The 13,627-nt window shown below is 50.7% G+C and overlaps 1 protein-coding gene across 3 annotated transcripts in view; it reads right to left on the bottom strand.

Annotated features, from left to right (window-relative positions):
• bmpr1ba (bone morphogenetic protein receptor, type IBa) overlaps window positions 1–13,627 on the bottom strand; it is a 193,034-nt gene that overhangs the window by 26,063 nt on the left and 153,344 nt on the right. For all 3 annotated transcript variants that reach the window (XM_070872861.1, XM_070872875.1, XM_070872868.1), the window contains 3 exons: window positions 11,682–11,778; window positions 8,296–8,434; window positions 4,528–4,720 (listed from right to left, as the gene is read on the bottom strand). In XM_070872861.1, the coding sequence (XP_070728962.1) occupies window positions 4,528–4,720; window positions 8,296–8,434; window positions 11,682–11,778 (429 nt within the window). The remainder of the gene's footprint in view (window positions 1–4,527; window positions 4,721–8,295; window positions 8,435–11,681; window positions 11,779–13,627) is intronic.

Here is a 13,627-nt window from a genome sequence, read left to right as displayed (position 1 = left end):
ACATAAGAAATAGGAGCAGGAGTCGGCCATTCGGCCCCTCGAGCCTGCTCCGCCATTCAGTAAGATCATGGCTGATCTGATCTTAGCCTCAACTCCACTTCCCTGCTAGTTCCCCATAACCTCCGACTCTCCTATAGTTCAAAAATCTGTCTCTCTCCACCTTAAATATATTCAATAACCCAGCCTCCACAGCTCATTATCGTCTTAAATGGGCGACCCCTTATTCTGAAACTATGCTCCCTCATTCTAGATTCCCCCATGAGGGGAAACATTCTCCCTGTATCTACCCTGTCAAGCCCCCTCAGAATCTTATATGTTTCAATAAGATCACCTCTCATTCTTCTAAACTCCAATGGGTATAGGCCCAACCTGCTCAACCTTAATGTAGTGAAACGTTGCAAGGCATTTAACAGGAGTGTTATAAATCAAACAAAAATTGACACCGAACTGCATAAGGAGATATTAGAACAGGTGACCAAAAGCTTGGTCAAATAGGTAGATATTAAGGAGCGCCTTGAAGGAGGAAAGAGAGAGGTAGAAAGGCGGAGAGGTTTAGGCAGGGAGTTCCAGAGCTTGGGGCCCAGGCAACAGAAGGCATGGCCACCGATGGTTGAGCGATTTATAATCAGGGATGCTCAAGAGGGCAGAATTAGAGGAGTGCAGAGATCTCGGGGGGGGAGGGGGTGGGCACGGAGGTTGTGCGGCTGGTGGAGATTACAGAGATAGGGAGGGGTGAGGCCATGGAGGGATTTGTAAACAGGGATGAGAATTTTGAAATCGAAATGTTGCTTAACCGGGAGCCAACGTAGGTCAGCGAGCACAGGGGGTGATGGGTGAGCGGGACTTGGTGCGAGTTAGGACACGGGGCAGCAGAGTTATGGATGATCTCAAGTATGTAGGGTAGAACGTGGGTGTGTGGAGCAATGGAGAAAGTGAAATATAGGGGGCTTTGTTTCTGGGCTCACGTCAGGTTCTCCATTACTTAAAATGACGGGAAATATTGACATCTCTGCTGTGACATTCAGGCTGTTGCCTCATTTGTTAAGGTTTAGCTGAAGATCATATGAGGTCCCACGGGGTTTGAACTTAGCGATTGGTGCTGCAAGGTCACCTGAAAGCGAGGCACCTAAAATAAAGCCAATATACTCCAGTGAATTGCAGAAAATCAATAGCACGGATTAGATATCATATGTTCGGAAAGCCAATTTGACCCAGGGGAACGATCTGTAGCAAGACTTTGATAGACTGGGTTACTCAGCTCTCTGAGGCTTACACTTTATCCAACGTTATTTAAACTATTACACTAGCCTCGAACACACAAGGGCAGCAGGGGGAGGGGGGGTGGAGGGAACAGGGGGAGGGGCACCTCACTATGGACATAGTGATGTCACAACATACACGCCCAGCTGGAAACCTTCAGTTCAGTCGACATCTGAGCTATCGCCTTGTTTAAACCAGCTCTTTATGGCCTCTCTGGCCGAACCACTAGTTAGGCCACAGCTGGAGTACTGCGTGCAGCTCTGGTCGTCGCATTACAGGAAAGATGTGATTGCACGAGAGAGGGTATAGAGGAGATTTACGAGGATGTTGCCTGGACTGGAGAATTTTAGCTATGAAGAAAGATTGGATAGGCTGGGTTTGTTTTCTTTGGAATAGAGGAGGCTGAGGGGAGACCTTATTAAGGTGTATACAATTATGAGGGACTTAGATAGAGTGGATAGAAAGGACCCATTCCACCTTAGCAGAGGGGTCAACAACCAGGGAGCGTAGATTTAAAGTTATTGGTAGGAAGTTTAGAGGGGATTTGAGGGAAAATATCTTCACCCAGAGGGTGGTCGGGGTCTGGAACTCACTGCCTGAAAGGGTGGTAGAGGCAGAAACCCTCACCACATTTAAAAAGTACTTGGATGTACACTTGAAGTGCCGTAACCTACAGGGCTACGGACCGAGAGCTGGACAGTGGGATGAGGCTGGATAGCTCTTTGTCGGCCGGCGCGGACACGATGAGCCAAAATGGCCTCCTTCCGTGCTGTAAATTTCTGTGATTCTATGACAATAACATTCTTGAAAATATATGCACTGATTAAAAGTGTGGCTGTAGCAGATATAACACATGCACCAGCTTTCAGTAATGGCCGACATGGAGGTCAGAGCAGTCGATGTCTTGGGGTAATCTGCGCCATTCTGGGATTTATATAACGGGGTTCAGAGTGAAAAGGTAATGAGAAATTTGAAGCAGGAAATAGTTAGGCCACAATTAGAGTGCCCCATTATAGAAGGGAAATTAACTGCCATACAAAGCCTTCAGTTCAGATTCACATTCCTGGCTAGCCTCCCACGTTCTACCCTACATAAACTTGAAGTCATCCAAAACTTGGCTGCCCCGTGTCCTCACTCGCACCCAGTCCCGTTTACCCATCACCCCCTGTGCTCGATGACCTACATTGGCTTCCGGTTAAGCAATGCCTCGAATTTAATATTCTCATCTTTGTTTTCAAATCTCTCCATGGCCTCGCCCCTCTCTATCTGAGTAATCTCGTCCAGCCCTACAAACTCCCCCGAGATGTCTGTGCTCCTTCAAGTCTGGGCTCTTGAGCATCCCTGATTATAATCACTCCACCACTGGTGGCCGTGCCTTCTGTTGCTTGGGCCCTAAGCTCTGGAACTCCCTCCCTAAACCTCTCCCCCTCTCTAGATCTCTCTCCTACTTCAAGATGCTTCTTAAAACCTCCCTCTTTGACCGAGCTCTGTCCTAATTTCTCCCCATGCGACTTGGTGTCAGATTTTGTTTTATAACACTCTGGTGAAGTGCCTCGGGATGTTTTACTACGTTAAAGGCGCTATATAAATGCAAGTTGTTGCTGGAATGGGCTAGAGGCGGGTGGCGGGAGAAACATAATATTGTCGGACTATTTTCCGCCGGAGATGAGAAACCCGCGAGATTTAATCGCGGGCAGCGAACAGGGTGAAAAAAGGATTATTTCGCTCGTGGAATCGGTGATGAGGTAGTCATCAATTTAATGTCACTAAGAGAGGGAGGAGAGGGGTTAGATGAAGCACTTTTATGCAGAGCTGTTACAGGGTGTACGTTGGAGGAAGCAGTTAAGGCAGAGGCCCCTGTATGTTTAATGGGAAGAGTAGATAAACAGAAAAAGATACGGGGCGATGAGTTTGGGATAGCTCCAGCAGAGAGACAATGGGCTGAATAGACTGCTTCTGTGCTGTGAACATCTTTGGTCTATTCCTTTAGCAGGCCACTTTGTAGTAGAATCGTACAGGACAGAAGGCCATTCAGCCTCCAAAGCAAGTATACCTTTCATAAATATGGAAACCAAAACTGCACGCAGTATTCCAGGTGTGGCCTCACCAATACCCTGTACAGCTGTAGCAAGACTTCCCTGCTTTTATACTCCATCCCTTTTGCAATAAAGGCCAAGATTCCAATTCCATTGGCCTTCCTGATCACTTGCTGTACCTGAATACTATCCTGTTTGTTCAGATGTTGCATTGTGATTGGCTTAGCCGGTCGTGTGATGTTCACAAGACTCAATAAAACCCCAACCAGTTGGGTCTTGGTCATCCACAATGAGGTATGCAGTTGTGAGCCTGATGGATGAACCGGTAGGGTCCAGTTTGATTGTTAAACCTTTGTTAATAAACAACGTAGTTCTTTACAGAAAATGTGTCACTATGAATTCTTAAGCAGACAACCCATGAAGCAAATACACTACACTGAGTTAAAAAAAAGTCTCCTCATCTCTCCCTCTGGTTCTTTTGCCAATTATCTTAACTCTGTGTCCTCTGGTTACCGAGCCTCCCGCCACTGGAAACAGTTTCTCCTGAACTACTCCATATAAACTCCTCTTTCTGCATTTTATCTCTCCCAATTTTCCCTTTCATTCACCCATCTCTCTTCTGATGGCCCAGACTGAGTAACGGTTCCAGCGTGAAATCTTTCTAGTACAACGCCCAATGGTCACCTTACCGAAGGAGTGCAACGAAGGTTGACCCGACTGATTCCTGGGATGGGGGGGGATTGTCCTATGAGGAGAGAGTGGGCATACCAGGCTGTTATTCGCTAGAGTTTTAAAGAATGAGAGGTGATCTCAGTTAAACAGACAAAATTCTTACAGGGCTTGACAGGGTAGATGCAGGGAGGATGTTTCCCCCGGGCTGGGGAGTCTAGAACCAGGGGTCACAGTCTCAGGATAAGGGCTCGGCCATTTAGGACTGAGATGAGGAGAAATTTCTTCACTCAGAGGGTGGTGAATCTCTGGAACTCTCTACCCCAGAGGGCTAAGGAGGCTCAGTCGTTGAGTATATTCAAGACAGAGATCGATAGATTTTTGGATATTAAGGGAATCAAGGGATATGGGGATAGGGCAGGAAAGTGGAGTTGACGAAGATCAGCCATGATCTCATGGCGGAGCAGGCTCGAGGGGCCGAATGGCCTACCCCTGCTCCTAATTATGTTCTTATAATGGAGCAGTCAAGACATTAGCTGAGTGTCAGGTTGCGTTGACTCACCAAGGATGTTCTCGTGCCTCATTAGCACAGTCTGATAGATTTCTGTCTCCCTGAACCAGCTTGCCTCTTCCATGGTGAAGAACACTTTCACGGCAACTTTCTCTCCTCGCCATCTCCCCATCCAGACTTCACCGTACCGGCCTTTCCCAATCTGCTTCACCATCTGAATCTGCTTCGCTATCGTCCTTTGCACCTGTCGATGGGAGCACCAAGAGCAAATCCTCAACACACTACTCCAAAATACTATTGATGCACAATCGTGTGTGTGTAACAGAGAGAGGGGAAGGGACACACCAACACATGGGCAGGGGGAGGATAGAAAATATGGTAGGTGGTGAGTGAGTGAGTGTAATGAGTGAAGTGAGTGAGAGTGTGTAGTGAGTGATTGTAGTGAGTGAGTGAGTGTGTAGTGAGTGAAGTGAATGAAGTAAGTGAGGTGAGTGAGTGAGATCGTGAGTGAGGGGAGTGAGTGAGTGAGTGTGAGGGAGTGAGGGGATTGAGGAATGAGGGAGTGAGTGAGTGAAGGAGTGAGGGGGAGAGTGAGTGAGAAAGTGAGTGAGAAAGTGAGTGAGTGAGTGGGAGTGAGTGAGTGTCAGTGTCAGTGTGAGTGAGGGGGAGTGAGTGTGAGTGTGTGAGTGGAAGTGAGTGAGTGTGAGAGTGAGTGAGGGGAGCAAGTGAGCGAGGGAGTGAGTGAATGTGAGAGTGAGTGAGGGGAGCAAGTGAGTGAGCGAGGGAGTGAGTGAAGGAGTGAAGGGGAGAGTGAGTGAGTGAAGGAGTGAGGGGGTGAGTGAAGGAGTGAGGGGGTGAGTAAGTAAGGGGAGAGTGAGTGAGGGGGAGAGTGAGTGAGGGGGGTGAGTGAGTGAGGGGGTGAGAGTGAGGGGGTGAGTGAGTGAGCGAAGGAGTGAGTGAGGGGGAGAGTGAAGGAGTGAGTGAGTGTGACTGGGATTGAGTGAGTGAGTGGAGTGAGAGAGAGTGAGTGAAGGAGTGAGAGAGTGAGTTAGTGTGAAGGAGTGAGTGAGTGATGGAGTGTGAGTGAGGGGGAGTGAGTGAGAGTGAGTGAGTAAGTGAGTGAGTGGGAGTGAGTGAAGGAGTGTGAGAGCAAGGGAGGGTGAGATGAGTGAGGAGGAGTGAGTGAGTGAGGTGAGTGAGGGGCGTGAGTGAATGAGTATGTGTCACGAGTGAGTGAGTGAGCGGAAGTGAGTGAGGGGAAGTGAGTGAGGGGGAGTGAGTGAGGGTGAGGCAGTATGTGTGTGAGTGCGAGTGAGGAGTGAATGAGGAGTGAGTGAGGAGTGAGAGTGAGTGAGGGGAATGAGTGATTGTGTGATAGTGAATGATTGTAAGTGTGAGTGAATGAGTGTGAGTGAGTGAGTATGAGAGTGAGGGTGTGAGTGTGAGTGAGTAAGAGTGCATGAGTGAGTGTGTGTGAGTGAGGGGAATGAGTGAATGAGGGTGAATGAGTGTGAGGAGTGAGTGAGTGAGTGTGTGAGGAGTGAGTGATTGAGTGAGTTAATGTGTGAGTGTGAGTGAGAGTGAGGGGAATGAGCGAGTGAGGGTGAGAGAGTGAATGTGTGAGAGTGAATGAGTGTGTGAGGCGTGAGTGATTGAATGAGTGAGTGAGTGTGTGAGAAGTGAGTGAGTGAATGAGTGAGTGAACGTTAGGGGGAGTGAGTGAGTGTGGGAATGAGTGAGTGAGTGAATGAGTGTGAATGAGTGTGAGGGGGAGTGAGTGAATAAGTGTGTGAAGAGTGAGTGAGTGAGTGAGTGAAGGGGTGAGTGAATGAGTAAGTGTGGTGAGTGAGTGAGAGTGAGTGGGGGGGTGAGTGAGAGTGGAGGAGTCAGTGAGGGAGAGGGTGAGTGTGTGAGGAGTGAGTGTGTGTGAGAGTGAGTGAGGAGTGAGTGTGTCGGGTGGGGGTGAGTGAGTGAGTGTGGGAGTGAGTGACTAAAAGGGTGCGAGTGAGCGAGTGACTGTGTGAAAGAGTGAGTGAATGAAGGGGAGTGAGTCAGTGAGGATTGAGTGAGTGAGTGGGTGGATGAATGAGTGGGTAAGAGTGAGTGAGGGGGAGTGAGTGAGTGTGTGTGTGAGTGAGGGTGCGTGAGTGAGTGAGGAGGATTAAGTGAGGGGATTGAGTGAGGGGTAATGAGAGAATGAGTGAGGGGGATTTGAGTGAGGGTGAGTGAGTGAGGGTGAGTGAGTGAGGGGGAGTGAGAGTGAGAGTGAGTGGGAGTGATTGAGGGGAATGAGTGAGTGTGAGGATGAGTGAATGAGTGTGAGGGTGAGTGAGTGAATGTGTGAGTGACTGAGTGAGTGAGTGAGTGAGTGAATGTGTGAGAGTCCGTGAGTGTGAGAGTGAGTGAGTATGAGAGTGAGTGAGTGAGTGAGTGAGTGAGTGTGAGTGAATGTGTGAGAGTGAGTGAGTGAGTGAGTGAGGCAGAGAGGGTATAAACCGGGTCATGGCCAGTTTCCGAGAAGCAGGAAGCACGCGAGTAAATCAGAAGACCCGAAGCTCTCCCAGAATTGGGCGCCGGGCCTCACAGTGATAATGTGGGGGGCTCCCGCCAATTGTCGCCCCTCCACATGCCGCGCCCGTTGTTACAGATTGTGTTCTGGGTCACTGGCTTCAGCAGCCCCAAGGTCGCCGTTGCCGTGAGTTTGGAGCTGAGGCAAAAAGTAAAAAGAACTAGCATTTATATAACGCCTTTCACGACCGCAAGGCGTTCCAAAGTGCTTTACAGCCAATGAAGTACTTTTGGAGTGTAGTCACCGTGGTAGTACAGGAAACGCGGCAGCACATTTGCGCACAGCAAGCTCCCACAAACAGAAATGTGACAGTGACCAGATCATGCTTTTAGTGATGTTGGTTGAGGGATAAATATTGGCCCAGGACACCAGGGAGAACTCCCCTGCTCTTCTTCCAAATAGGGATCTTTGTACGTCCACCTGAGAGGGCAGACGGGGCCTCGGTTTAACATCTCATCCGAGAGATGGCACCTCTGACAGTGCGGCGCTCCCTCTGCACTGCACTGGGAGCGTCAGCCCGAATTACTGCATACAGTTTTAGTTTCCATATTTACGAAAGGATATGCTTGCTGTGGAGGCAGTTCAGAGAAGGTTCACTCGGTTGATTCAGGGGATGAGGGGTTTGACTTATGAGGAAAGGTTGAGTAGGTTGGGCCTCTACTCATTGGAATTCAGAAGAATGAGAGGCGTTCTTATCGAAACGTATAAGATTATGAGGGGGCTTGACAAGGTGGATGCAGAGAGGATGTTTCCACTGATGGGGGAGATTAGAACTAGAGGGCATAATTTTAGAATAAGAGGCTGCCCATTTAAAACTGAGATGAGGAGAAATTTCTTCTCTCAGAGGGTTGTAAATCTGTGGAATTTGCTGCCTCAGAGAGCTGTGGAAGCCGGGACATTGAATAAATTTAAGACAGAAATAGACAGTTTCTTAATTGATAAGGGGATAAGGGGTTTTGGGGAGCGGGCAGGGAAGTGGAGCTGGGTCCATGATCAGATCAGCCATGATCTTATTGAATGGCGGAGCTGTATGGCCTACTCCTGCTCCTATTTCTTATGTTCTTATTACGTGCTCAGGTCTCAGAGGGGCACCCTGACACTAAGCACAAAACATTTAGAGGGGGGGAAGTAAATTGGACTCAGGAGTCTGGAGCAGGTTTGGATGCACAGAAGACAGTGATTGCTGTGAGGAACTGCAGGGTCGGGAGGCCCAGTTTGAAGGTGTGAATGGTGAAGTGCGAGTTGCTCACCAGTAGGGGGAGCCCGGAACCACTGCCCGAGCTCTGTGATTGCTCGATGAGATCCTTCAGCGATTCTCCCGGTGGAATAAAGGTCTCCTCTTGTTCAATGCCCATGTTGTACCTTGGTCTTTCCTCTTGTCTTTTATACCTTCAGAAAAAATGCACCCTCATCAGAGACAGACTTACATTTCTATAGCGCCTTTCACGGCCACCGGACGTCCCAAAGCGCTTTACAGCCGATGAAGCACTTTTGGAAATGTAGTCACTGTTGTAACGTGGGAAATGCGGCAGCCAATTTGCGCACAGCAAGCTCTCACACACAGCAATGTGATAACGACCAGATAATCTGTTTTAGTGATGTTGATTGAAGGATAAATATTGGCCCCAGGACACCAGGGGACAGCTCCCCTGTTCTTCTTCAAAATAGTGGCCGTGGGATCTTTTACACCCATCTGAGAGAGCAGACAGGGCCTCGGTTTAACGTCTCATCCGAAAGACGGCACCTCCGACAGTGCAGCACTCCCTCAGCACTGCACTGGGAGTGTCAGCCTAGATTTGTGCGCTCAAGTCCCTGGAGTGGAGCTTGAACCCACAACCTGCTGACTCAGAGGCACTGAGCCACGGCTGATCATCAAAGGGCTTTGATAAGGGGCAGCCGTTCTATCAACAGTGCCTGTTTACTGTCCTCTGGCCTTTTCTCGTAGGTTATTTTCTTTCATCAAAGTGCCGCCTTCTTGAAGCTTTGAGAACACAGCGACCCTATTTCAAGGAAAGAGACCACGTTGACTTTGATGATTAGCTTGAATCCAGTCGCTTGATCTCTCCGTGGGTGTATGTTTTGCTGACTAAATCTCAGATTGACGTGTGGCTTTTTTCTGAGGTGAAGACAGTAAGCCTATTGATGAACAGCCACTGCGTCTGATTCACTCACGACCTGTTAAGCTTTTTAAACGCCTTTTAAACGCGAGCAAATAATTTCGGGGGGAGGGGGGGGTGGGATTGTGGATAGGAGGGGCAGGATTTCCAGCCTTGTAAATGGGACACGTACAAGCACGCCACCAAATCACACCAGCTTCAAGAAACGTTGGGCTCGGCGGCAGGAAGTTATGAAAGGCCGCAAACACAAGTGTCCCCCGCCAGTGCACCTTTAGCCTTTTGATTACAGGGGGCCACAGAAAGGGGGCGGCGTAGAGGGATGCTCACGGTTTGCTGCCAGTCGCTGCGATGGTGTTTCCGCGGCGAGATGTAAAATGGTGTACAGCAGCCAGAGTATCCGGATGGGGGGTGGGGGCAGTCGGGGGGGGGGGGGTGGTGGCGGAGTCGGGGGGGGTGCGTAGTGTTGAGGGGAGGGGCGTCGGGGTGTGTGCATAATGTCGGATGGGGGGCATCGGGGGGGGGGGGGGAGGGCATAGTGTCAGGGGGTTGTGGGTGGGAGTGGGGAGTCGAGGGATGCGTTGTGTCGGGGGGAGTCAGGGGGTGTAGTTTTGGGGGGGTTGTGGAGAGTTGGGGGTGCGTCATGTCGGGGGGCGGGGAGTCGGGGGGGTGCGTAGTGTTGGGGGGGGTGGAAGTCGAGGGGGGGGTGTGCAGTGTCGGGGGGGAGTCGGGGGGAAGGGGTAATTGGGGTGTGTATAGTGTCAGGGGGTGTGTAGTGTCGGGGGGGGAGTGTAGTTTCGGGGGGGAGGGGAAAGTTGGGGGGGGGTCGTGTCGGGGGGGGAGTCAGGGGGCAGGGGGGAATTGGGGTCTGTGTAGTGTCGGGGGGGGTGTAGTGTTGGTGGGGGGGAGTCAGGGGGTGCGTAGTGTCGGGGGGGGGTGTAGTTTCGGGGGGGGAGGGGAAAGTTGGGGGGGGTCTTGTCGGGGGGGGGGAAGTCGGGGGCAGGGGGGAATTGGGGTCTGTGTAGTGTCGGGGGGGTGTAGTGTTGGTGGGGGGGAGTCAGGGGGTGCGTAGTGTCGGGAGGGGGACATCGTGGGGTGGTGCGCAGTGTCGGAGGAGTCGGAGGGTGGGGTATCGGAGCTGCGGACTGTCGGGGTGCAGAGTACTGGGTTGCTCTTGATGGATCAATTCAGACGGGCCAAATGCCCTTCTTCATTCAGTATTGTGATCTTGTGTTCCACTGTGCTGCAAATTGGCAGGAAATATATTTTTGCTAGTTAGGTGCACAATTGTCCCCTTTGAATGCAGAGGTGCCTCCAATCCTCAGAAGTGTTAGATAGTATTTAAAAACAACACTTGTATTTATATAGCACCGTTAACGTAGTAAAATGTTCCAAGGTGCTTCACAGCAGCGTTATCAAGCAAGATTTGACAGCGAGCCATAATAAGGAGAAATTAGGGCAGGTGACAAAGAGGTCGGTTTTAAGGAGCGTAGTGAAGGAGGTAAGAGAGGTAGAGAGATGGAGAGGTTTAGAGAGAGAGTTCCAGAGCTTGGGGCCTAGGCAACAGAAGGCACAGCCAGCAATGGTTGAGCGATTATAATCAGGGATGCTCAAGAGGCAGAATTAGAGGGGCGCAGACATCTCGGTGGGGGGGGGGGGGGGAGGTTGTGAGGCTGGAGGAGTTACAGAGATAGGGAGGGGTGAGGCAATGGAGGGAGTGGAATACAAGGATGAGAATTTTGAAATCGAGGCGTTGCTTAACCGGGAGCCAATGTAGGTCAGTGAGCACAGGGGGTGATGGGTGAGCGGGACTTGGTGTGAGTTAGGACACGGGGCAGCTGAGTTTTGGATCACCTCTAGTTTATGTAGGGTAGAATGTGGAAGGCCGGCCAGGAGTGCGTTGGAATAGTCAAGTTTAGAGGTAACAAAGGATGAGGGTTTCAGCAGCAGAGGAGCTGAGGCAAGGGCAGACAGACAGGCGACGTTAACAACACTTGCATTTATATAGCGCCTTTAATGTAGTAAAATGCCCCAAGGTGCTTCACAGGTGCGTCAAAAGACAAAGGTTTGATCAAAGAGGTACATTCTAAGGAGTGTCTTAAAAGGAGGAGAGAAAGAGTGAGAGGCGGAGAGATTTAGGCAGGGAGTTCCAGAGCTTGGGGCCCAGACAGCTGAAGGAATGGCCGCCAATGGAAATTGGGAATATGCAAGAGGCTAGAATTGGAGGGGCGCAGAGATCTCGGCGGGTTGGGGGGCTGGAGGAGGTTACAGAGATAGTGAAGAGGGGCGAAGCCATGGAGGGATTTGAAAACAAGGGTGAGAATTTTAAAAACGAGGCACTTCCGTAGGTCAGCGAACAGCGGGGGGAGGCGATGGGGGGTGATGGGCGAACGGGAGTTAGGATACCTGGGCAGGAGAACAAGAAGGGAAGAGAGAGAAAACTACCACGAATACAGAAACTGAAACGCGCGATTGGTATTCACCGCGTTATAATCGAGCATCGCTGTCTACGCGGGACTGACCTGAAGTAGCAGAAGATGATGAGGAGAGCGAGGACAATGCTGCATACGGTGACGGAGATCAGCAGGGCCATGTGGTGAGTGTTTCCGTCCACAAAATCTGTGTGAAGACACGGAGAGTGCATCAGAAAGAAAGACTTGGATTTATATAGCGCCTTTCACGACCACCGGACGTCTCAAAGCCCTTTGCAGCCAATGAAGTACTTTTGGTGTGTAGTCACTGTTGCAATGTAGGAAACGCGGCAGCCCTTTTGCGCACAGCAAGCTCCCACGCACAGCAATGCGATAATGACCCAGATCATCTGTTTTTTTTAATGATGTTGGTTGAGTGATAAATATTGGTCCCCGGGGATAGCTCCCTGCTTTCCTTCGAAATAGTGCCGTGGGATCTTTTACGCCACCAGAGAGAGCAGACGGGGCCTCGGTCTGACGTCTCACCTGAACGATGGCGCCTCCGACAGTGCGGCACTCCCTCAGTATCCCCAGGGAGCAAGGTGCCACGCGGCATCAGCCCGCCACACAAGCGGAGTGCCAGGCTACAAGATCGTGGCACGGACCCCGCGATCCAACACGAAGAAGGTCCCAACCAGTTGGCCGATTTGTTTTTCAGTTCCCCACCTCCCCTTTAAATTTCGCCCACGGTCCCGGTACGCGCCCCGTGAAAGCTGCCGCTGACATCGCCCGGCACAGCTTCAGTGGGGGGAGGGGCGGGACTACCAAATTTTCGCTCCAGGGCGGAAATGGGCCGCTGTGCACGGTGACACCGCATCTTTGTCAGCGGAGCGGGGCGCTACCGGTTACCGCCGCCCGCGGAATTCAGCGGGAGTCGTTAGCGGTGCCGCGCTCCGGCGAAAAGTCGTTAGCGCCACCGTGGGTGCCCCAAGTATCTCCCCCTAGGGGGCCCCAAACGCTGGGACATTCTCAGAATTAGTACCCGACGATAGTACAGCTGTCTTTAGTTGCTATAGGCGTACGCAGTCGGATTGTGTCTTACAGGTGTCAGAAGGCATTCAGAGCGAGATGGAATCGTGATGTGCAGAGGAACAACCCGGCAGATTCTTGGTGGTCCGGTTCTTGTCTGGGCTCAGCTTTGAGCCTCACAAATGCACCAAGATCCAAGACCTCCTGCATCTCTGCCATGACAAGGCAAACACTATCTTTTGCGTACCCAGATAAAAAGTCAAACCACTACAAAATTCACCCGCGAATTCCCACAAATTGGAAACATATTGAGATCGCTGGGATTTAAGTGAAGCACACTGCCGAGAATTCAGATGCGCAAGTCAAGGCAGGGGAGGCCAGCGACACACACTCTCGTGCAAGGCTGACGTTCTTATCTCCCATTTATGTTACCAATAAAACAGCGCCTGCTTCGTCATCAACAGAGAGGATGTTTCCCCGCGTTGGGAGAATCTAGAACTCGGGGGCGTAGTTTTAGAATGAGGGGCCGCCCATTTAAAACGGAGATGAGGAGGAATTTCTTCTCTCAGAGGGTCGTGAATCTTTGGAATTCTCTGCCCCAGAGAGCTGTGGAGGCTGGGTCATTGAATATATTTAAGGCAGAGATAGACAGATTCTTGAATGATAAGGGAGTCAAGGGTTGTGGGGAGCGGGTAGGGAAGTGGAGATACATAAGAAATAGGAACAGGAGTCGGACATTTGGACTCTCGAGCCTGCTCAGCCATTTAATAAGATCATGGACTCAGCTCCACTTCCCCGCCTGCTCCCCATAACCCTTGACTCCCTTATCGTTCAAAAATCTGTCTATCTCACATTAAATATATTCAATGGCCCAGCCTCCACAGCTCTCTGGGGCAGAGAATTCCATAGATTTACAACCCTCAGAGAAGAAATTCCTCCTCATCTCAGTTCTAAATGGGCAAACCCCTTATTCTGAAACTATGCCCCCTAGTTCTAGATTCCCCCACGAGAGGAAACATCCTCTCTGC

This window comes from Pristiophorus japonicus, chromosome 2, assembly GCF_044704955.1.
Source record: "Pristiophorus japonicus isolate sPriJap1 chromosome 2, sPriJap1.hap1, whole genome shotgun sequence".
Taxonomy (NCBI): domain Eukaryota; kingdom Metazoa; phylum Chordata; class Chondrichthyes; family Pristiophoridae; genus Pristiophorus; species Pristiophorus japonicus.
This window is presented reverse-complemented; position numbering and strand designations above follow the sequence as displayed.